The sequence below is a fragment of the Nesoenas mayeri genome (assembly GCF_963082525.1).
Source record: "Nesoenas mayeri genome assembly, chromosome: 2".
Classification (NCBI taxonomy): domain Eukaryota; kingdom Metazoa; phylum Chordata; class Aves; order Columbiformes; family Columbidae; genus Nesoenas; species Nesoenas mayeri.
This window is the reverse complement of record NC_137543.1, coordinates 121558536-121583965: the sequence shown is the minus strand read 5'-3', so window position 1 is coordinate 121583965 and position 25430 is coordinate 121558536. Positions and strand designations below refer to the sequence as shown.

The 25430-nt window shown below is 40.0% G+C and overlaps 1 protein-coding gene across 5 annotated transcripts in view; it reads left to right on the top strand.

Annotated features, from left to right (window-relative positions):
• The window catches only part of RBMS3 (RNA binding motif single stranded interacting protein 3), a gene marked incomplete at both ends in the record, with an annotated part of 435160 nt that overhangs the window by 78202 nt on the left and 331528 nt on the right, over nt 1-25430 (top strand). For 3 of the 5 annotated variants that reach the window (XM_080338490.1, XM_080338486.1, XM_080338488.1), the window contains one exon: nt 18799-18968. In XM_080338490.1, coding sequence (XP_080194616.1) covers nt 18799-18968 — 170 coding nt within the window. The remainder of the gene's footprint in view (nt 1-18798; nt 18969-25430) is intronic. The other 2 variants (XM_080338489.1, XM_080338487.1) reach the window with 1 other exon arrangement.

The window sequence follows — 25430 nt, the reverse complement described above, 5'->3', positions numbered from 1 at the left end:
GTGAACCAGCCCTTTTAAGAAACCTAAAAGTCATAGGACTCAAGTATTCAGCCTTGTCTGTGCAGGGAGTACCTGTGCATAGGCAAAGCAGAAGATGAACCAGGGTTTTCATACACATTTAAGGGAACTGGATGCACAAAGCTGTTGGGAGCAAAGAGCCTGCTTTGCCCTTACAAAAATTTTGATTTTAATACTGAAGTGCAGTTTGAGGAACGAACAGCCCTCAAGGCAAACCTTTCCTGAGATGGGCCCTATATACAAGAGGGCTGAGTATGTGCCACAAGGAGTATCATCTTTGGCAGAGGAGGAGGGAAGCGCAGAGCCTTTCTCACAGTGGGTCCGGGGCACAAAGGCTGCAACATTTTCTAAATGGACAGAACAAATGATGAGGCTAAAAACCCGCAACGAACAAACCAAAAGAAAATCCAAAACAAACAAAACCAAAACAAAATAAACTCCCAAACAACAACAACAAACCCAACACACAACTCTGAGACTTGCTAAGTTGTTGTGGCCTATTTATGAATGCCTGAGAAATGGATTTTAATTTTAGTGAATACTCACAAGCCCGACAGTGGAGCAGCACAGGGGGACACCGTTCTAAAATAGCTCTAGCAGATGCCACAATAATACGAGTTTTCCATGCATCTCTCATTTATTTCTTGCTGTGTGCAGTTTCTTACTAAATCTGTTCCCCTGATAAATACAAGGATGTTCTTACTATTGGATAGGATAGCTAAGTGCAATTGTCATGAACATTAACTAGCTTAACCTTCTCGTTGCATAGCTACTGCTGCTAAGTATTTTCTGGGCTAACAGACATCTTTGAAATTAGTTTTAAAGGGTTTTCTTATTATATATACAGACCATGGCTATTCAACTATGGCAGTTTCAATGGAAGCTATTTTAATGATAACAACAATAGTGTCAGTTATTTGAATAAACTGTCAGCTTAGAGAGGGAGACCAGCCATCGCTAGATCACTGTAAAGGATCTTAGAAAATAGAGAAAATGAACCTGCTAGCCTAAGCAATGGCACCAGATCTTCAGAAAGGATAATTACCCTCCTACCTCACTTTGTGCGCGAGTGTTAACATCGGTACTAGATGTCAAGAGACCTTCTATGCTACCAACTTTACCTTCCTTGAAGAAGAGTTCTTCTTTCATATCCTTAATTGCTTTTAAATTCAAAATACGCTGAGCTGATGCTGATTTATCTTGGTAATATTTGATACATCTTGGTAATCGCATATCAGCATTGCCACATGGCTGGTATTATTTATTGTGAAATTTATTAATTGATACAAAGTGCCAACCCCACCGTACATGTTTATTTTGGAGAGTCTCCCCTCTGGTGGGAAGTGCAGGAAGGCTGTGAAGAAGGGATGGGGTGCTGTTGATGGGGCACTTCTGGACATCTTGTGCCTTGTTCACCCCTGCTCATCGGCATCGCTTGCCCTGAGTGAATGTTCTGGTCCTTGTGTATCTCTCCTTGGTGACAACAAAAGCTTGACCAAGCCCTTCAACCATAACCTCGTGGGAGGGGTGTCTGTCTCTTAGGGTGCATGAGATGGAGGATGGAGCTGATGTTGTGCTAATAAATACGGCTAAGGCACTCTTAAGCCCTGAGCTGCTGAAAAGCTTATATTGTAGGCTTATTTTGGATAAAGTGTTGAGAGTTTTTTTGATTGTGGTTGATTTTTGTTTTGTAGGTTTTATATTTTTTTTTGCTTTTTAAGGAAGAGCAGCTCATTTTAAAAATCTGTAAACAGGAATGATAGGATCACAGGGAGTGAAAGTAAGCTAATTTAGATGTTTGTTTGAGTAAGATCAGCTACTGTTTATGAAGATGAAAGTGATTTGCCCTGTCCTGATTTCTTTAATGAATGTTGTATATATTTAAAAAAGCTCTGATAAATAATGAAATATTTCAAGAACCGTTTGAATATTCAAAGTTGTGAAATTAATCAGAAACAGCCATATAATTTTGTTAGTACTTTTCTTAGTAATTTTTCAGTGCAGTGAAGAAAACCCTGGTGCCTGGATTGTTGACAAAAAAAATAAATAAAAAACTTAAAGCCATCTATTGTCTGTAAGCATTTCTTCCTTAATTTTAATTTTCAACTTCCTTTTTCTTTATTGTTCTGTTTGTAACGAAGCTGGGCCTTATTTTTGTTGCCAATAGTTTGATGAATGGCTTGAAATGAATCGATGGTGATGGCCTTGTTTGCTCCTTAGTTCTTGTGGCAGGGGAAGGAGTTTTGTGTGTTTGGTTTTAATTCCCTTTTGTTGGCATAAATGGTTCTTATTAAACATCAAGGTCAATTCACAAACATGGGATGTTGGGTGAGAATTGCTAATCCAGAGGCCTTTTTTTAAAAAAAACCAACAACCCAAGTCTTTAAATTGAGACTCAAGTTTAAGCTGTCAAAAATGTTACTGTGTTCAAGTTAGTAGCTGATAAACACTATTTTAGCAAGTAGGCTTCTGGCCTCCTGAGTTGCCCGCTGCCAGGGCGTCTTCAAGTAAAATGCTGTGGCTAATTTTAAAAAAGCTCAGAACATTTTAGGACCAAAAATAGCGATGTGTGTAATTAGGGATACTAAAATAGAAGCAGTCATATCCCTGGGGATTTGCAGAGAAATCTCTGCCTCTCCATACCTCAGGTCTGCTGAAATCACTGTGGATTCAGTGCACCCAGGGTGCTGCCTCGGGAATTCATGGCGGAGCCAGAATCTTGCTTGGAGAAGTCATTCCTTGTCCTCAGCCACTGGCACACTGCTGCAGCAAGAAGAGGAGATGAGATGGTCAAGCTGAGCCAGAACTAAGCCAGTGAGGTGATGATAAGCTTAAAAACAGGTTGTCAGAGAAATATGTGTTGTGTCAGCTATACGTGTTCTTCTTGTATGCTATGGTGTGTTATGCAACACTGTGACATACGTCTCAGTTTTTGTGTGTGTGCATAGGACTATTCTTGTGTCCTTTATGCAGGAGAAATCAAGGTCCTAAACGAGTTCATAATTTAGCTGTGCTTTCTTTCTGTGTGCAGACTGTGGCCGAACTTCAGCAGGTTTAATTCTACCCTTTGCCATGTTCGGATTAGCAAATTTGCTTAAATACACCTGATTTTATGTGTGTCCTTTGCACAAATTTTTAGAAAAATAAGCGCTGTGACTGCTTTGCATGACTGTTAAGGACCCCCCAGCACTGTTGAGAGAAAAAAAGTATAAAATGAATGAAAAAGAACCCCAAACAAACCTGGCGTGTTACCTTCCAAGTCTTGCCATCCAGCCTGCAATCATCTACACCTCAGTAGAGCGGGAGGCAGGGATGTGGCCTGCAAAGGAGTTTGTGATACTCCTGAGTGAAATGTCAAATAACAGTTACCAAAGAGATGGATCCACTGAGAGGCTTGTGTTATCTATGCAGAAGGGTGCTAGAATAAATAGTTGTCTGGTAACATAGTGGTGCCTAATAAAACAATTCGTCTGTAGCACAGACATCAAGAAATTTGATTCAGGCCAGACTGGGTTGTGAAGGAGCATATTTAGAGTTACTTGTCTTTTTAACTACGCAGAAAGCGAATTACAATGCTAGTAACAGAAGACACATCACAAGAAGCTGCTTGTATAAGTGTCCTTTAATTCTAAACTGTTATGAGGATGAAAGTATTCAGACTCCACCTTTAGGAACATATTGTATTTCCCTATTTATGTTTGTTTCCTATCATGTGATGAGGTGCAATGGAAGGTGTTGCCTGCTAATTTTAGCCTTGCAGACTGTCACTGCAGAAACCTGGCAGTTAACGCTTCTGGAGGGAAAACCAGGCAGTACTGTGTGTCATCGTACTTGGTGTCTTATGGGGGGGGGGGGGGAATATTTCAAAGTCTTGTTTTCCTGGCTTGTGTTAATGTACGAGTCAGCCTCCTGCAGAAGAATTAAACAAAACAAAACAAAACAAAACATAAAAAGCATTAATGAGAAAAGAAAAACTGTTTCTTTGCTGAATAAATGTGATATGGAGACCCAGAAATGCAATGAACGCGTATGTGTAACTTTGTAGCCATTGCTGTATTTTTCAGAGCTATGGTAGTCGCTGCAGGAATCACTCTTCATACTGGCCTTCACCTGTACTTGCCCGTTTCACCATCAGAGCCTGAAGAATTCCTGTCCTTCAAGATGCTCTGAGGCATCTTTATGCAGCTGCTACTCTTCAGAATGGGGGCAGGGAGAGAAAGGGAGGAGGGTGCCAGGAGGCCACTTGTGGCTCAGAAACCCTCGGTATACAGCCCACAAAGGAACTTCTAAATTGTGGTCACCCCTGCCAGACCAGTCAATTGTCAAAGGTCTGTTGGCTACAGAGGCTCTTTCAGATGTGTTGGGAGCGTGGTGGGCTCTTGAGTTTAGGGAGCCAGAGACGGGGCAGGGAGTTCCCAGCTCTGTGCGGCAGCAGAAAACTATGAGCGGGTCCTTCCTGTGGATGCCGTGTTGCTGCATGTATTTCCTCTTCTGCAACAGAGGTTTTTCTGTTGGGAGTGGTAGGATGAGGGAATTGTAATGATAAATGGACCTTGGTGAAATATACAATAACCTGATAACAGTTTTTTTTTCCTTTATGGAGGGACTTTTTGCCCTGCAAGAGCTGCATTAGGCCAGGTTCGAGAAAGGAAATGTAATGGCAAGCTATTGCAAACAAAACATTAGTCTTATGAGGGATAACACATATTTAACACCAGTAGAGTTAAAAGAATGTCTATACATTTTCAGTTTAGGGTTCCCTTTTATTGTTTTCCTTTTAGAAGGAATCCCTAAGAAGAAATATTTTTTAATATAGACATTTGTTTTTCAAAGTGTGCCAAAATATCTAGCACTTTTAATAATCTGACACTGTATTTTGGCACTTGTATCACCATGTCAACGATGTTTTGTTTACTTGCAAAAAGATGTGATGGCAATCCCCCTGATTGGGTGGCTGCCACCTCCGCATGTTTTTGAGGATTATCCATGTAAGCCATTGGATACAGTATGGCAGTGTTTCACATAAAATGTTCTGAATGGTAGGAAGAAGGTGGAAGAAGAACCACTGAAAAATTTTCCTTGTAAAACAAGAATGGGGGAAAGGCTGCACCAATTAAATTATTTTGGTTGCAGATTTAAGTAAGAGGATTTTTTTTTTTTTAGTGTCAAATTACATTATAAAACTGATGCCACAGAAAGGTTTTTGAGGACTGAAGTCCAAATGGGCCAGATCATGGAAGAGGTAGGACCTTTGGTATGTGTTAGGTTGATGGTCCATGTGCAGCCTCTGGTTGGGAAGTCCAAAAGCGGAAGGTGCTGTGGAAATTATTACGCTATACTTGCATTTCTTATGCTATTTCTCAGAACACTTGTTATTAGCAACTCCCAAATGTAGAAATCTGTGCTAGGTGGGTATTTATTTTCCAAAATGTGGTGTTTCTTACAGAAAGTAACTGTCATCTTTTGTTATCAGACTCTGTTAATTATGTTAGAGGAAGTTAAGGTCCTGCAGTCAAGGAGTCAGAAGCTGGGAAATGCTGGACTTCTGAATGAGCCTGTGCAGGCTGAATTTGGATCCTGTTTGAGCAGTCATTACCATGTGGTCATTAAATACTTCATTAGACATGTTCTGCTTTACACAAGATCCCAGCCTTTGCAGAGGTATTTAGTGATAGTTTAGTTCCTTGTGTTGTAAGTAGAATTCGGTCCTGTAGCTGTCCTCAAACACACCTTGGAGACCTGCAGTATTTGTGCTGATGTCTTTTACTATACCGTTGCAGTTTCAAGATCACTGAAGAAGTTATTTTTCTTGAGCCAAATTCCCCAAAATTGAGGCTTAAGTTGTACTTACCACTTTAGGTCTATTGTGTGAGACATATTATGTCTGAGATTGAACTCGGATACTTTTGAGTGCCTGGTCTGAGCACACTGCCCATTGGGACCTATGGCTTGATATAACTGGCAGAGTCAGATTGCCCTTCCCATTTTAAGAAACAAAACATTATTTTTTTAACTAGGGGTGCATTTAATGTAAAATCTTACCAACATTGAACTTTGATTATGTGATGGCAGCTGGCAGTGGCATTAATTGTGTAACCTTTAGTCTCAGAGATTTGGTTTTTTAGATTTGCCAGTTTATTTCAAATTCTTGCGAATCAGACTGCCTTTAAAATGGTACTGATTTTTCTTAAACAGTGTTGCCTTAGACTACACTGTAGATCTTCAAAGAAGCCGAGGAATAGGATTTTCAGCGTTTTTAATTCCTTTAACCCAAGGATATTGCATTAATGTAAATACTACTGCTGCTGAAATCTGTTTGAAACGTTGTTTAATAATGACTTCAGCAAATGAACTAAACTTGAGGTCAAAGCATATCAAAGGAATAAAGTTCAGATGTCTCAGTCTTAGTAAATCCTTTGTGTGCAGTTAAATTTGATCATGGGATATATCTGCACCTGCAGAAATCCCTTAGGAGACATTTTCTTTGTAAGTCAACTTGGAGGGTTTTTAACCTATGTAATGCATGAGGTGAAGGACTTTTGTGTTGAGTAGTTATTTCTTATAGCATTGGACATACTGATATTGATATTTTGCAACAGCTCTTTTCTCTGGTCAGTCAACCGCTGCCCTGTCTTGGTGTTACAGTCTCAGCGAGGGTGCAGTTCCTCCTGTTGTTCAGCTTGTTGGTGATAGTGTGGCCAGTCACATGGTAGGAACAATCAACCTTTTGGTTGTGCCTGGCTGCTGGTTAGACTTCAAACCATTGACAACTCCCCTTTGAGCATCACCTTCCAAACAGCTTTTTATTTTCCTTGTCATCACTCCAGCTCATGCCTTCCTCAGTTTGACTGCAAGGCTGCTATGGAGGACCATGTTGCAAGCCTTGGTAAAGTCAAGGTAAACACCATCCGCTCCTCTCCTGTGATCTGTAGAACCAGTTTTCTCAACACAGAAGGTGAGCAAGTTGGCCAAGTGGTTTTTGCCCTTATTCATCCATGCTGACTGCTCTCAATCACCCTGTCCCTCATGTGCTTGGACACAGCTCCCAGGAGGCTTTGCACTTCAGTTTTGCCAGGCTGTGTCCAACCTGCGGTTCCTCAGGTTCCCCATCTTTTGAAGACCGGAGTAATGTTTCCCTGTTTCCAGTCATCGGGAACATTCTGATATCTCCAGTTGCCACAACCTTTCAAAAATGAAGGAGAGCAGCCTCATGGTGACATTGGCCGTCTCCTTTGCGGTTGTTGTTGAGTAACCTGTGAGTGGCTTCCTGGACTAGTTTCTACTGTAGCGCTCCTCTTCTGGGGCAGCACCTCTCAACCCAGGCCCAATATCTAGTCAGGCAGATGTGAGCATTCTGGCAGCAGACCTTGCCCAGAGAAACCGAGACAAAGAAAGCACCAAGTGCCCTTTCCTCTTCTGTGGCCTTTGTCACTGGTCCCCTGCCCTGTTCAGCGGTGGGCAGGTGTTCTCCTTAGTCTTCCTTTTGCTTCCAGTGTGCCCAGAGATGTTGCCCTGGTATTCCCAACCAATTTCTGCTCCAGCTGGTAACACGGCATGTTACCGTTACAATCTGATTATGGTTTTGTTAGAAGTGATTGTAGCTGTCACTCTTCTGGTTTATTAGTTAAATTATTTCTCATTTTAGATTTGAATTTCTTATTTTTGCTCAACATCTCATGCATATGAGTCTGAAACAGTGTTATTAAGTGGCATTAAGACTTTTAGAGTATTTGTATGTATCTGATAAGGTATAAACCTTATTATTACATGCTAACATTATTCAAGCAACATTTATTAAGGAAATGTATTAAGGAGACTTTTCTTCTTATTTTACTTATCCCATTTTAACATTTGAAATGACTTCAAATACATACTCTTTCCAGAGGAAAAAAATGCAGACTTAAAAAATAAATCATGTGTGAATGAAGAATATTAAAAGGTCAAAAAGCCAGAAAGCTAACAGAAGAGATTGGAAGCAATGTTGCAGTGCAGAGGCAATTTAAGCTGTTGTTTATCAAGAAATATATAATTTGGGTGAAAAACATAGTAAATACAGATGAATGTGTTAGAATCTCGCTTATTTTTTAAAATTTCTGGTTTGTTTCAGGAATTTTAACATATGTATCCTGTTACTCTGAATTCCTATTGCTTGCAACAGGAGTATCTCATTATCCCAATTAGTGTTCTGTTGGATTTTACACAGATGCATAATGAAGCAGCTGAGTCCCCACATTGCAAAGCTCTTCACCTCTCAGCTCTGTGCATGCAAGTTCAGTTCTTCATATTGTTATGCACAGTATGGAAAAAGTGAATGGCACAAAGCCCAAAGTGGTTTGGACGAAATGTCTTCAGCTGAATCTGTGTATGTTAGCAAGATATTTGGCTCATCATCTCACAACATTTTGCAGAAAATAATGGTGATTTTTAGGGAACTGAGAAAAGAAAGTTGTCATGATGAAATTAAATTTCTGCAGGGATTATGAGCCATTCTAAGCATATCAGAAAAAAGAGGGTAGGTTACCGTCACCAAACTGCAAGTTAGTTTTGTATGGATATTTTAATTGAGTCAACATTTCCGAGTGCATGAGTCAAATGACATTTGAAATTTCGGACAAGCACAGAAGCACAATCTGTTGTTGAGGAAATGGGAAGAGACTGAGAACTTATACCGTAGTAAATTTAGACTTTTTTTAAAATTATATTTTCCCCTGCTCTGGGAAGTGCTAAAAACCAGAAATGGTTGAAACACTGAAGGAAGAAATAGGAATTAAAAGGGAAAGGACTTGCTGAATAACACTGGGTTACCATGGAAGAAATGATGGGTCTTTCGTTTGTCTAACCAGCAGGACAAGGTTATGCATATTCAGATTCACTTATTTTGAAGGAAAGTAGACTTTCTGAAGTTGAAGTTGCATGTGGTTTTTCTTACTTTCAAAAATGTTAAAGCTTTTATTTACATCCTAGTGAAAACAGAAGTCAAAATCTCACTAGGTGCTAAGATATTATTGTTATCTTCCAATGACTTCAAGTATTATAAAATTTAGGAGTTGACTTTCATCATTCAGTAGTCCTGTGGGCATTACCAGGACCTCCAGCCATGACAACAAAGTGCATGCTAGGCAGTAACTGCTGTGACATCTAGTTGCACAGGTGGTCAAATACACCTCAGGGTGGGCTGATCAGTTCGAACTTTTTGCCTCAGTCTGCATTTGATGTGAATATAGGATATACCCCTGAGGGTTTAATGCTCAGGCTTCAATTCAGCCTAAGGTACATATGATTTCCTAATGCGATTATGAATGGAAATGAAAACATGGAAATATTCTATTCTATAGATTCAAAAGGACAACAATGTTGGGGTTTTTTACACATTCATAACTTGCTGGAGTAAATTAATCCTCAAATCCAATGTCTTTTAGGGAAGGTTGAATTTTAAGGAAAAAGGTAGAAATGCCTGTCAATAAATTGAGTGTAATTCTGAAAATTCAAAAAATAAAGAGGTTCTCTATTTTTGCATTAAATATTTATTTTATTTAGTAATTTTTTTTCTTCAAGGGGATTTAATTAATGTCTGGAAGAAAATTTAAATGAAAATTATAGTAGATGCTTGTTAAATCAAAGAAAATTAAATAGCATTTCCCACACTACCTCCTGTGCCCGATACATTAAATACAGAGAAAAGTGAGTTTTTTATAAGACACCAGAGTCTACGATAACAAAGTAGAGAGTGTTTATATTCAGCTTCCTTAACATATGAGTTTAAGCACTTAGTGACACACTAGCTGAAAATGGAAGTGCTTAAATTCCCAAGTGTATTGTGGTGAATCTTGCTTAGCTTCCCAGGTGCCTAGCATTGTGTGTGCTCCTGAGATACTGGTTGTGTGATGCTCAAAGCTGCCTTTGTCCTGATGAAAGTCAGCAACTCATCTCAGTACCAAGTTCCTTTCAGGGCTTGCAGACCCATTCCTTCATTCAGTCTTTATGTGGATCCAAACAGTTTCCTAGCTCATGTGTAATGGTGACTTCGTTACAAAACTCACACTTTCACATAGACAACTCATTTTAAGGATATAGAAAAGTCCCTAAAAGAGCAGAGAGGTTCCTAGCATGGGGTTTCAGACCCAGCTGCCTCCTGCGGCATGTGGCCTGTGGTGAGCCCCATATGTGGCCACCTCAGCTTCCTTCCCTCCCTCAGCTGTCTGTGGTGCAGAATTCAGGGCTGTCACAAGCGTGAAGGTGCCCAGTACCACCTTGGCTAACTACCCTTGTAGGCTGACAGCTAAATCCTAACCACTACCTTCTGATCCTTGTCCCAGCTATATCAGCTGACTGTCAGAGGGCTTTCTAGCTGTCCTTTTAATGACATTACAGACATCAGTTTAATGAGATTGGTTTCTTCTTAGGTGAGATATTAGGTATCAACTGTAATGACTTGTATAGGAAACGTTTTTAAAAAGCTATTTGTTGTCATGAACTTGTTAGAGGAGTTTGCACTGGAAGTAAACTTGTGGTGAGGTCTGTGATGGCTCATATCTTCTGTGGGCATCTTCTGGCCACCGGCCTAGGAGCAGTGCGTTGCTGTAGCCCAAGGGGCTCCGAAAAAAACATCAACTCTGGCTATTGTGGAATACCCGAGATTCTGTCCTGATGGTGTCACGCTGTTATCTTTGGGACAGACCTTTCCCAAACTTTGTGTTCTGTGGATTCTTCTAGCCGCAGGAGGGGAGGCACAGCTTGTCTTTATATAGCACTGGGTGGAGGGAACCAGAGGTTCCCCATACACATCTGCAAAAGCTTGTTGTGGTAACATGAGGAGATAAAGGGCTCCTGGGCAACCCTGCCACCCCTGGTTCCTCCATCCCACCAATGCTCACATTAACACTGGCAGACTTCCCACTTCATTCTTCCATAAGAAAGGCAAACTGAGGAAACTTGGGTTGGATTTTGAAAAAAGACTTTTTGGTTTGGCTTCCATACTGCAAAACGAAAACCCATCTGCTTCTGATCTCTGCTCACAAAATTCTCAAGTGGAGAGGACAGAAATGATATCAGTGTTTTGGTTTTGTCCTGTGCTTTAAGTTCGGTTTTATGTGATGGGCTTTTATTGGGCTTAGGTTCTTGCACCAGTGTTGATGATGTGGTATGCGTGGACTGTGTGCAGAAAAGCAGTGCACTGAAGCACGTGCCTCCTACATCTTAGTTCCAAGATGCTTTTAGTCTGCCACATGTAAACAAATACCCAGAGAGTAAATTTAGTTTCTCAAAACCAAAAACCCAAAAACTTGTTTGTTTTTGCAAACATTTGGAAAATTTAAGCATCAGCCTTTTGATCTGCATTTTTATTGTTAACCTTCAAATGGATCGACATTTCGTCATTGTAGCCCAAAAAATGGCTAAGTGGAAATGTAAACGCAAATAATAATTTCTGCTTATATATGTTACTTCTCTGCTTCCCCCCCCCCCCCCCCCCCCCCCATTTTTTTAACACAAAGTTGCTGTATCACAGGCAGTAATTGCTGTCATTTTTTGATCCGTGCTCTAAAATATTCTTATTAGGGGAATTACAATGTTTTATCATCCAGATTGCTTAGATTTAGTATTTTTAGGATCTAGAATCTGTTCACATTTAGTCTCAGTACATCAATAAAATATGAATGGATTTGGTAATGAAGTAATAACACTAATTTATGTCAAAGAATACAGGTTATTGTTTACGAGTTTGCCAAAGTGCCAAAATATTTTATCTATAAGAAGAATTCTTCTTCTCCCTTGCTGAGAAATAAATAACGCCACAGGAATGGTCTGTCACTGGAGCCCTCTGCCATGAAATAAAGGAGAGGAGATGAGGCTGTGAAGGTTATTTCCCATTCTGGAAAACAGTTACTTGGTGACACAACTCTTATTTGTAGTCTTTGGGTTTTTAGTGTTAAGGACTAATTTGTACCCTCCTGTCTGGATGTGAGAAGCCCTAATTCAGGGAAGCTACCATAGTTTAGTCCAGAGAGACAGGCCGTCCACAGATAAACAGAAAATTGCTTATGAGGGATGAGTAGTTTTACCTTTGATATAGCAGCATGTAGGGAGGAGAGGGTGAAGGGCTGGGGTTGGTGTCTCTGCAACTTAAATCTATTTAGTGACCAAAACCCAGGGGGACAGCAGTGGCCAGGGTGCTCACAGTCTGCAAATGATGCTCTTCATCTCTGTGGCATTCCCTTGTCTTGGAGTGGGTTTCACTGGGGCCTGCTCATCCTCAGGAGAGGTGACCATCAGTCTGTTCTCATGATATGTGCTTCAGTCTACTTTATTATTTAAACTTTATCATACTTCAAGATAAACTGGTTGCCACTTGGCCTATTTGCTTTCGAAATTTGTTGGTTGGTTGGTTTGCTGTAATGCAAAAAACTGTATAAAATGAGACCATACTTTGCAGGTCCTGTCTGATAAAGGCCTTATTGCTCTTCCCTTAGATGCATTGCATCCTATGTATTGTCTACCTGTAGGCACTTATGAAATGCTAAAAGCTAGGCAGTTGTGATTTGGAAGAGAAGTATTTTAGAACAGAGAAAATTGAGCCAAATTCTTCGCAAACTTATGCTTTATGGAGCTCTTGTGCTTTGTGCCAGGTTCAGGGGAATTGTAAGCCCCAGGAGTATTTAGCCTACTAATTTCAACAGCTTTGTGTGTGAAACAAAAACCTCGAAGTGTCTTGTCAATCCATCAAATGCCAGTTTTAATCTGACTGTTGAATGACTACTGTGCCTATTGAAGGACTATTTTTTATTAATGATTTTCATTTTTCGCATTTTTCTTTTTTTGCTATGTGAAAAGAAAGGGTGAGCAAAACATGATGACACCTTCTTCCTGTGGACTAAAAATACCATTTGGAATAGAATGAAACAAAAAAAAAAAAGTTTATTGTATGTTAGAAGATGAGCAAGAGGGCACTGTGATTGAATAATTTTAAGTTTTTTTAAAAAAATAAAACAATTTTTAATGAGAAAGTTAATTGGATTGGCATTCTATTTAAGCTTTAAAATTATTTTGTTCATTCAGTTTAGATACAAGGTAGTAAAATCATTGTATGCAGAAATCATTTTTATCTGCAAAAGAATTAGGAGTAGCTTTGGTTGTGAAGTTTCTTTTTAATAGTATTTTCCCTCATCTTTAAGTGATATTGCAGTTCTCAGTAGCATCTTTCATCCAGTAATCAGAGCATTATATAAGCCTTGAAAAGGTAAGGAAGCATCATTACAAGTTGGTAAACTGAGACATCAGGAATGTAAATGACTTGCTTGGGGTAGCGCAGTGATGTAGTGGCAACACAGAGACCGTAACCCAGCAGCTTTGACTCACTGGTCTTCTCTTATCCAGCAAATCACTTTTAAAGGCCTTGGGAGTGATTCAGAGAAATCGAAGTCCTCTTGCAGTGTGTTCTGGTTTTCCAGATTGAGAGGACTGTGATGGAACAGACTTTCAAGCTTATTGTCTGTTTTCATCGTCGGAGGTTACGTACATTGTCATGTGGCATTCCTTTACAAATGGAAGATGTTGCCAAGTGGTGGGTTGTTGCTTCTACAGAAACAATCCAGGAAGCTTTGTCACTGTGCAGAGAGGTTAGAAAATACGTGCACTATGACTTCTGTTTGTTTGCTGTTAGATGTCTATGGAAAGATCTGCCTATGTAGGGGAGTGTCCAAAGGGATCTCTGTCTTCCAGGCCTTCATTGGCCAGATGGAATCTAGACTATAGTCATGGCTGGATTCTGCAAGAGTGTCCTACAAACTCTGGAAGACATTATGACTCAAGCTCCCTTAACTGCAGCCTTTCTAAAATAGACAAGGTTTCTGTGTTGCCAGTTCAATGTTCATCTTTCATTCACTTTTCTATCCTGCCTGGCTATGGATGAGAAATACAGCTTACCTTCTGGTGCTGCTCCTCACTGAGGCAGAAGAGTTGCTGTGGATTTTATGTCATTCTTTTCATTATATTTGCCCTACCTCTCTGTTTTCTTTGCAACTGTGATGACTGTCTTTTGCTTGATATGAGATTTGCTGTTCAGTCAGCTCCAAAATCCCATAAACAGGCTGCTAAGTTGATGGCATCCTCTCATCATTACTATAATTGGCCAGTAAGAACCCTCCAGCTCTCAAAAATTACTCCTTTGTACAGTAGGGTGTAAAGAGAACAGTGTTTTGCTATTGTGAGCTCCAAACTGATATTTGCACAATTTATTTGTATTTACTTCACCTTATTTTATCTTTTCAATCAGGAGCTGAGGGAATTGTGTAGCAATTGGGCTGTAAGTGAGATGAATCTAGCAGCTGGAAAACGCTCTGTTCTGAGTGAAATGGATAGTGTGAGTTCGCAAATGCTTAAAGAATGCGTGTTTTAAAGCAGTTCTGTGTGTCATACTATATTTTTTTTAGTATAAAATATGCACTATGATAGAAAAAGTCAATGTATTGGTGTTAATGGGGAATCTTTCCAAGACCTTACTTTCAAGTGGATAAAATAGTATGAATTTGGGATAGCCAAAGGTGAATACAAATGAATTGGCTAGTCCATTAGCATAGCTGTCCAGCTGTATCCCAGGCTCTGAGGCCACTCCAAAACCACAAGCCCAACCACCTCACAAGCCTGCCAAGGAGCCAGCTGCTGCTAATAAAGCAGACTCTACAACTTGGCATCTGGGGCCTGTTATTCCCATCCAAAAGGAATTATATGTGAAAAAATATTTGAAATTTGTCTTTTTAAATAGTGTTTTTCTTTAGAGGAAAAATGCTTTAGACTAAACTTGCAACAAATGAAAAAATACATAAGAGTGCTGTGGTTGCCATGGGAAGATAAATACTATTCTTGCGTAAGGAGGTTGGATGTTGGAAGGAGGAGTGGTGTTCATTTAGTAACCGAGAAGCTTCTGCTTCAGCATTTCTGGGTTATTGAGTAAGAAAGACCAAGGTATCTCATTATTCATGCTTAGCTGTGCACGCTTGCATGGGACACTTGTTTCAGAGAGGCAGGGTTTAAGCACAAGTGTGTGTTCATGAGACTGGATAAGAATTAAGCACATTAATTTCTTACTTTTAAATAACGAAAAAGGAGAAATTTCATTCATTTTTCAAAGATGAAAACAAATCCTGTTAGCCAGTCATGCTAAATTAATAAGCTGCTTGGAATGATCTGCAAACCAGTTCATTCCCCCAACGCTCCCCATTGAATAATGAAGCATGAGAATTGAAAAATGAGTTGGTTAAATTGGTTATTTGAAAAAATTAAAGGCAAAGCCAGCTCTGAATTCCGGCTCCCTTTTGAAGTACAACATGTAGATGTTGCCTAATACTTTTTTTTTCTCTAGCTCTGCAGGTCCTGTGCTCGGCTGTGTTGGCAAAACATCTTTCCCAGATTGCTACAGCTGGTGTCGGGGTGTTTTGAGCCAGTCTGGAAAGCAGTGCCCCTGGTGGCTCTCATGGCAGAGAAGCTCAGTGCTTTGCTCCCGGCTGTGGAGGGGGCTGATGTCAGAACAAGCCCCAAATGTCCTGCCGTTGGGTGCACAGGTGGCTCCCCAGGCAATGCCCCACTTGGGCATTGTCTGGGATCCAGTAGCAAGTGGTCCTTATCTGGGATCCTCATCAGGCTGACATTAATTTCTTTCACTCCAGTTATTACGTGGAGATTAACGAACCAGACCCGTTGTTCCTTTGCAGGCAAAATACGTACTTCTGCCATCAGTCATACGCTCATCAGCTCAGGAAACAAGAATTCAAAGCTTTCTTCTGACCTGAAGCTTTTAGCCTGGCAACCAGCCAGAAGATGTCATCAGTCCTAGCCCAGGCAATTTTGTAATCTTTCTATGGATGGTATTCTGGGATATTGGGTAGGCATGGAAATTACTGCGGGCTGCACTGGCTGAGATTTATTAGTGAAGAGGGTTTGGAGTGTACCAGTGCTTGCCAGTCTGAGGAGATCAGCATTCTCCAAAACAGAGTGCGGCCACCTCTCTGCCCACCAACCTTTAAAGCATCTCTGTGGATGCTGATGTGAACCTGGACACCTGTGTGTGCCTATTGTCTGAGCAGCTCTTGCCTGAGAGACCACCTATTCATGGCCTAATTCTCTGGGTATACCAAGGACTTTTTTTTTTTTTTTTAATAGCTATGGCCTTGAAATCAGTGTAAATGTAATTTGTGTTCACTTCTAGGTCCCTTTTCAGCTGGTTAAGGGGGATAAAATGTCTTAAATTAGAATTAGGCCCCCAGTGCTTTCCTCTGTGTGAGGATAAAGATCTCATAATAGAATGAAAATTGCTCTCTGTTTTTCAAAGGCATATTTCCACTTTTTTTTTTTCCATGCTTAATAGGTTGGTGTGAGAATAGGCCATTTACTTGTTGTCCACTTCTAAGACATATATGATAATAACAATTAATAATTAAAGTACATAGCACTTTATTGGATTACAGATAAGTCTGTCCTTGCTTTACATAATTTATATGCATTCAATGTGTGTGTTAAAATTGGAAGTGTGGGGGTAAAGCACAAAGAATATTACCTTGATTTTCTTTCTTTTTTTTTTTTTTTTTAATTTTACATTACTGATTCTCAAAATGTGCAAAATTATCATGGGATATTTCCTGAGCTCTTTGTATACTAAAGCCAAATACGTGCTACATGCATACACATCTACCTGTACCTTGGCCCTGCAGTGCCTAGAGATTAAATATGCTTTCAGCCAGGATGTTTCAAGATGCAAGTGTCTGTGTATTTTTGGAGGGTACCGTTGCCTGCAGTTTTACCCAGCCATGCCATGGCTGTGAAGCTGATTTCCAGGACATGCCCCTGGCACCGGGGCTCAGTCGAGGCCATTTCCCATGCTGGTACTTGGGGCTGCTGCTTCAGCTCTCTATTTCTGGTAATGACATTGAAGCTGGGATGGGTGGGGATTGCCGAGTGATAAAATGTGTGTGCAGAGAAATATGATCCCTATGCATTAAGTGCTTTGCTTGTCAGCAAAAGTATCTGTGCAGATACTCAGGGAAAGGAAGCTCATTGCCCTTTCTCGTCTAGCGTAGATGAGAGTGAATGTCATTACTTGCTAGCATGGCAATTGCGCTGTCTATTAAACTGATTTTTCCTTTTAATGAGTTCTACTTAAGTCACGTTACAACCAGGCTAGATTGCAGAGGGATTCTGATGGCCTGACACTTGATGGTGTATTCCCACTCTACTGGTTTAAATGGGAGAAACTGGTAAGAAGGAAGGAGAAGGCAGCAGGAAAGGCATCACTGCAAGTGTGTTGTTTTATGTATTTAATCAAAGCTTCAGCCACCACTCATGCTTCCTGTATATTCTCCAAATTTCTGGGGTTCTCCTAGGTAAGGGAACTTGTTTGAAAGAGTTTAGAGCTACTAATTTAAAAATATCCATCTACCAAGGCTCTGATTTAGTGTGTGCATGATTATAAGCATAAAGTAGGGCCACTGAAATGAAAGGGGCAGTTAATTAGCGTGATCAGAATTACAGACTTAAATATTTTCTCTGTTCAAGGCCTAAATGCAGAATGAGCATATTAGAAGTCACTGAAGTGTCATTGCTGCTGTAATGAAAATAGTATGTGTTTAGCTTTTATTAGTCCATTAGCACATCGTGGTTAACTTAGCATTGGCCCAACATTTACCTGCTGTTGCAACCATGCATACTGCTAGCAGAATTGGCTGATCAGCTTGTGGAAATGGGATTTCTGCCCCTCTCAGCTGGTGGTTACCTTCCTGGAGCTCTGACTCCAGTTTCCCTGACTGGAGACTCATCCTCCAGCTCTTCCAGCTTCTCCCCTACATCTCAGCTTTTCTGCTGAGGTCACAGTGGTGGCAGGACATGGCCTCCTCCTGCAACTCTTCCTTGTTCTCCTGACAAGCACTCTGTGCTGCGAGTAAGATACACTGGTGGGCAGAGAGCCAGGGATGGTTGCACTCAAATTCCCTGTTGTTGCCCAAGATTGGAGGTGCTTAGGTAATCTTTATAGCATGTGTGTGTCTTCTTTCATAGCATGTATTAATATTTAGTGTGGAGTTAAGGGATGGTGTTGTTTTCCCTGCGAGAATGGCTCCCTTTTTAAGTGATATTTCTCAGTTGTTGTGTGTGGTTTGTGGTTTTTCAGAAGTGGGTAAGGTTTTGAGAGCGGGAGGTCCTAGCCTGATCATCTTTTCCAAACTCTGTTTCTCTACTGTGAAGGGCGTCTATAATGACAGTCTTTTCAGGCTGCCTTGGTATTTTTTCCCCTCTCAGGCTGGCTAACTCTCTGCTACCTGACTGTGCGTGCACTGGGTGCTTCTCCTGTTTAGAAAAGACTAACTAGGCTTCTGGCACCAACTTCTGTACCTTTGGCTAGATATTCTTATTTGTGTCCTAGAGTATTCTTTAAGCAGATTGTGTTTAACTTCTTCCTTTAATACCAGTTACTCCCAAGTATCTGTCATTTCAGAGCTTTATTTTGTGATCTAGATAAAGTAGGCTCATAATCTGGCTACTTTAATTCCAGATTTAAAAATAAAATAATGCACTTCATAGCCACGGCTAAACCCAAAATCTCGGCTCCGTTTTGTGTTTGAAAGGCGTTACTGGCCCGGGGTGAGTGCACTTGCTGTAGGAGTGGTGAGCTGGAGGTAGGTGGGAGGGCAGGACAAGGATGCTCTCAGTGTGTAGCTCTGGAGTTACCTGGGTAAAGCACATCGGTCCCTCATGCTTTAGTTTTCCAGTAACAGCCTTTTTGTTTTGTTTTGTCTCCAGCAGTCCTATGCACCAGCTCCCCACCCCATGGCTCCTCCCAGCCCCAGCACAAACAGCAGCAACAACAGCAGCAACAACAGCAGCGGAGAGCAGTTGAGTAAAACCAACCTGTACATTCGAGGCCTTCCACCCGGCACCACCGACCAGGACCTTATCAAGCTGTGCCAGCCGTAAGTGCACTTAAAATACTTGATATCTTCCAGCAGGAAAATGTCAAAGCTGGCCTTGCAGTTTGCACTTATGTATTCCCACAAAAAGACATCAGAAGCCTCCTGTACTGGAGGGTTAACCATTATTCCCTTAGTTTGAACAGCTAATTAATGCCTGTTGAAAACCTTCTGGTAATGAGTTTCGGGGGACAGAGACGTGAGGGCCTTCACATTCACTTCTGTTTATTTTAATCTGCTTTCTTTCTTATGTTGAAAGGAGAATTTGCATGGCAAGAAAACCTCCCTAATGAGGCATTTTATAGTTACAATGATCTGTGAATCATAACCTGTGTGCACAACAAAACTTGGGTGTTCCCACCCGAGTCATTTATCACATCTTTTGGTTGCTATGTCACACATTGCCAGGCTCAAAGATTGGGATGAATAAAACCCACTGAAGGTGGCCTTCCAACTGATATCTAATTAATTGCAGTTCCACTGAAAACTGGTGATGTAGAAAGTAGCACCTCCTACCTCCCTGTTTATCTTGAGAGTATGTTTGCAGATTGTACTGATAAATATTGGGTTTATTGTGTTTTATTCCAGTTGAAACTGGAGAAGCAGCGGAAAGGAGCTCTTTACCCCTTATGCATCATCAGCAGAACTGTTTCCTAAAATGTTTCCCCCTGTTGCCCCACCTCATTCAACTGAATGCAGTGGGTAATAGGGCTGGAAATGAGAACTCGGCTGAATTTCCAAAATTTAGATTATTATTGATGACATGTGGGAGGGGAATGATCCAGTTTGAGATTCTTACCAGAGATTGCCTGAGTGGAATTAAGGATAACACATTTTTATTTGTGTTGAAATAAGAACACGGAGAGATTTGTAAAACAATAAAAATTAACCCCTGTGATTATACAGAACTGCAGTGCTTTTGTCATAGAATAGTCTATTCCAAAAGACAGGAGCGTCTCTGATATTTTTCATCACAAATCAGCCTTTCAAATAGAGATCAATAAATGAAGTTTTGTAAAGTAAGTGTCTGGGGCTGATCTACTGACTTGAATCCAAATGGCTGTTGTTTTGAGGCTTGCAATAGGAGTAACAATTGAACGAGATGTTAGAATTTTATGTCATTCTGCATTTCCTGATTTTGAGCAAGAGTGCTGAAAGGCTTCTCTAAGTATGCTTTATGCGGACATGGCTGTCCAGGACTGAACTAGAAGTCTTACAGAAGTGATATCTGAACTATAGCAAAATGATGTGAGCTTAAAACTCCTCCCTGTGACTTTCTCCTACTAAAGCTGCTACAGATAGAACTGGCTCACTGTTCCCAGGAGTGTAGCATGCTGGTGATTTTTCATATTTCATGCAAGCTGAATTGCGAGTGTACCTGTCTGACATTTGTACAAACTACATTCATTGACACTTCCCACTTGTGACAGTCACAGATAATCCCAGTTCAAGGGCCAGATCCTCAGTAGGTATAAATTGACTGTAGGCTGCTGGCATTCGAAAAGCTATTTTGCTATACATCTTCTTGCAGTCTGACCCTCTTCAAGTTCAGACAAATGCTTTCAGCCGAGCAGCTGATGGGGAATGAACTAACTATTCCTAGAGGAACCTCCTGCCTTTGGCGCTTAGTGCTGCAGTTGTGGTGTGAGCCACATGTCGGCTGTGGTACGAGCAGCATTACTTGAGTCATGAAGTTCAGAGAGCACGTCCCTCCCCCTTGTCTGTGTATGGGGAGTGCACATTGAGTATCTGAGAGCTTCTTTTCAGCACTGTGGCCAAATTTTTAATGTGCTCCACTAAACTTAATCTGGTCTATGATTAGAGGGCTTTGTATTGCTATCATGGAGTTCCTGTGTGAACAGATGCTCTTTAGGCAAAATGCTGACATTCATTTTGCTGATTTTCTATCCTTTGGCTGAATGGAACTGAGGAAAAAACCGATAGTTGTTCTGTCTTTTTTTCAGAATATTAGAAGTATCTATCAAAACAAAAGGGAAAAACAGGGAAACTTAAAGTTATGAAAATGCAATGCTTTGTCATGGCAACATATAGATTTTAAAAGTAATATATTGCAAGATATTTTGTTTACTTTTGCAGATACATAGGGGAGGTGGATGGTGGATAAAGGTCCAAATCCCTTCTCTTCCCCCCACCCCTCAAAAAAAAAGCAGTTTGTATAGCAGCAATCTGCTGCTGTGTGAGCAAGACATACATGGGTCTCTTCAGAAATGATGGCCTTTTATAGAGCTCTCAGCTTACATGGCTGCGGTCTCGCCATACTTTAAAGACTTCATGTGAACAGGTATTCACAAAACAGCAGAAAATGCTGGGTCTTGGGCTTCCCTAATTGGAAGTATTAGCATAGTTTGCTACAAGATGTGAAGGGAAGACCTGAATTCTAATCCATCAACCATATTATTATTTTGCAGTGAGAGATTTTTGGTGAGCTGCATTTAAGGGAGGTATTCACCAAAGCTGTTTTATGTCCAGGGCACTGGTTCCCAAAGGCTAGCTAGTAGTGCCTAAAACGAGCCCTTCTGAACCCATTTCCTCCACTCTAACATGTGCCAAGGCTGCCAGCAGTACAACTGTCACTTGCAGTGTCTGACATTTGGCAGGTCTGAGGAATAATGTTCTAAAGCCCAACAATATTTCTCTCTCAGAACCACAGGGGATGCTGGAAATGCTTATGGCTATGTACATTTATCATAGCCTATCCCATTTCCAGGTTTATTCCCGCAAGAAGGCCACCATCTTAAGTGATGTGTAACGTTTTTTTATTATGTATTTTGCCAGGTGGTTTATGGAAGAGAAACCCTTTCTTCAGAATGGTTTGATAAAGTATGGGGCTGTTTTGGTGTTTCTGTATTTCTGCTGTGTTTTCAGGTGGTGTGTATTGCACACTAAACAGCAAACAGCAGACTGGAGTAGCATCGATGCTTGAAGTGCAGAGTCCATTACATGTGATGTCGGACATTTCTGACAAATGTTCCGACACTATCAAACCTTTTATCAATTGAAGAGTAACCTTGTCACAGTAATCTGTCAAACTGTTCATATAACCAAAGGAAACAAGTCATCATAGGCTGTACAGTAGCTGAGTAAATAATAATAATAAAAAAAAGCTACTTTGAAGATTTTGTGTGTTTCTGACCCTCAGTATTTGGTTTAACATGTGTCCAGCAAAGTTGCATCAAATTTTCTTTTGCAGCAGGAAGCTGATAGGTTGTGCTATATCTTTTGAGACCTTATACAATGACTCTGTCACAGGTTAGGTTGAGAAAGAATGAACAAGAATGTTTAGTAAGCAAGAATACGTTCTTCCTTTTCACGTGTATCTTCTGGATTTTCATAAATGCTGAGTAAAGGAACTTCCAGAAATGGACCTTGGCCAATCTTAACATTTCTTGAAGTTTTTATAAAAGAGGCTTTATACCCATGTGTGATCATATAGATCATCAAAACTTATTAGTCTAAAATTTTGATTTTTTAAATAATACTAAATATTGCCATTATTAGCATTTATTTCTCAGAGGTACATAGTCTCTGCTGGTGCAGTGGTACACACAACTATACATGTATCTTCCCAGTCAAAATACGCTTTTTGTCACAAGGAATGATAATCAACCTTAAGATGTAAAATTACAGATTACGGACAGAAAATGTGTGTGGTGTGTCACTGTACAAGCAAAACATAAATCATTATCTTTGAAATATTCATAATCTTTCACTCTAATTTTCATGCATGGCATTACATTTCATCCAGAAGAATTCCAGAATTCTCTTAAAAACATACACAGATGGCTTAGTTCCCTGTTGGTATACTGGACACATCACATTCTTACTAACTACATCCCAGTGGAGATATATTGAAGGAAATCTCACACACAAATTAAACATTTGTGCTTTGGTACTTTGAAACATTTTTCATTTCAAAATCTCACAGTTTGTCACTCAGTATTTTGGTCTTTCTGTCTATTTTCTTACATGTTTGCACTGAAGAAGACTTAGATTCAAAACTTTCTTAAAGTATGAGTTTTGGAGAAGAGAAATGGAATTTATGCCTTGTGCATTGCAGTATTAAGACCCTGGCATGTATTCAAAAGAAAATCCCTGTCCATCTTGATTTAGTCATGAATTTTTCATGCCCAGTCTATAGTCTGAAAGAAAACTACTTCAAACTTCTAGTGTTTGATAGTTTAAATTTACATATGTTTTTGTCCTGATTTAGTCCTTCCCCCTTGCACCTATAATGTACCTTCAGAAATCTACTTCCATCTGCTTTGTTCTTCTTGTTTGGCTTAGCTATTTCATCACCCTTCAGCAAGTTTTGACTTATTTGTGGTCTAGGGTAAAATGAAAGGACTTAATTAAAACAATAGTAGTAAAAATATATAAACCTAAAGATCAGCAAGTCCGTGTGCTGCTCAGGCTGACTCTTGTGGAAGATAAGCCAGAATCTCCCAGATAAATGGTTTTCCACAAATGGGAAATCCCTACTGAACTGTGATTGTCATTGGTGTTGCTTTCTCTAAATAGTTTCTAGATGCATATTTTTTTGCAGGTTACTCAAGGTTTTAGATTTGCTTGGTGTTTTTTTGGAGGGTGGATTTTTCTGGGGAGGGGTTGTTTGGTTGTTTGTTTTGTTTTGTTTTTCCTGAAGGTATCCTGATTGTCTCCTTGACAAGTCATCAAGTATGAGATTTTAGTCTCTCATTCCATTCTGAACGTCCTTGGTTTTTTTTTTTTTTTTGCTGTGGAACATCTGAATAAATATTCAGGCTGCCTCTGTTTGGATTCTACTAAAGGGCTAGCCCCAAGGATAATGTAACCGAAGTTATTAATTGAAAATACACATTACTTTACTTAAATCCTAGACTATTTTTTAAATGAACTGTGTGCTTTCCTGTTGCCCCCACAGACAACTGCTGAGTTCATTGAGGTTTCAGAGAGGTTCAAGGTGCCTTTCAGGACAGGGTCTCTTGTTCATAGCTGTAATAAGTACAACATTTTCAATTAGACCGAGCTTTATAACAAATTCATAATGGCCATTTCTGTTATTTGTTAAGGTAGCAAGAGTTCAGCATTCCTGGCTATTTTTATTTTCCCTTTCTTTTGGGAAAATAACAAGAAGTCCATATTATATGAGAAATGATAAAGTGAAGGTGTGGGGAGAATAAGTTCCCTTCCATTCCTTTTTTCCTGCATTCAAATGTTATTTAAAAATAATTACTGTGAACTATAAACAAAGTTTAACAAAAATAACATCCCCATAGTGAGCTCAAAAAACATAAAGACCATAAGAATTCCTGGAGTAGATCCTTTTGTTTTACAGTGAAGTCAGACCAAATTTTTACTCAGTGTAAACTGGTGTTCTTATCCTGGCCCTGGTGAAGAAAAAACACAAACTATCTGAGACCTACGTAGAAGTATAGTGTTGGAGTATGTCTTTTCCTGTGTTTTTAATAAGTAATCTTTAAAGGCAAAATGGAATTTACTGTGTTCTGCAACCTGTGTATGTTAAAGCAAGGTGCACTGTGAATTCACTATTAATTCCACCAGAACTACATAATCTATGTCTCTCCTGTAATTAATATCAGCTGACACTGTTGTTCTGAATATAGCAGAGGGCATGAAGGTGAGAGTGTTCATTCAGTGGGATTAGCTCATATAGGAACCATGTGGCATCATATAGAGCAGTTCCTGCTCCAACCTTCATAGTTGTTTTGTTTTGGTGTGTCCTGGTAATATGAGAAGTGTGAATGGCTCTGAAAGCTGCTGAAAAGATCAGTCTTTGTGGGAACCAAATAAATGTCCAGACTTGAGGGGAGGGAAGAAACCTTGGGAAAAAACTGCCAGATTTTCTTTGTTGTTCTAAGTAAAGCTGGGAGAACAAAGTCCCAAGCAGGGTGTACTGTTGGGCCAAGCACAGCAAAGATGTGCTGCTGGACTAAATATGCTGAATCAAAGCAATGAGGGAACTATGTGAATTTGTTCCTCTCATTTGTTAATGTGTGTATTCAGACCAGAGAAAAACACATTGATGGGTTAGCTTGGAGAAGTCTGTATTCTCAAGTTCTTTGTATTACAGACTACTCTGAATAGTTTATTAAGAGGGGCAGGAAAGGGAAAAGAAATTAATTTCGGGTTAATACTTTTAAGTCAAAATGCCTTTGATCAGGCACCAAATGGGGAACACTAGGGATGTGTAAAGTAGACATAAAAGCAGAGAAGCCTAATGCTGTGGACATGATTTGTTAATTCTTGCATTGAAGACATCTTCTTAGTGATGGTGCTCGTTAATGCTATTAGAAACATTGTGGTGTTGCTCTCTGGGTCTGAAATGGTACAAGGCAGTCAACTTGTATTTCATCTCAGTGATATTTTGGTTTCTGAAATGAGTTGATTTGCAGTTTTTGTACTCAGTTACATAAATACTACATCTTGGCGGTGTGTAAATATGGG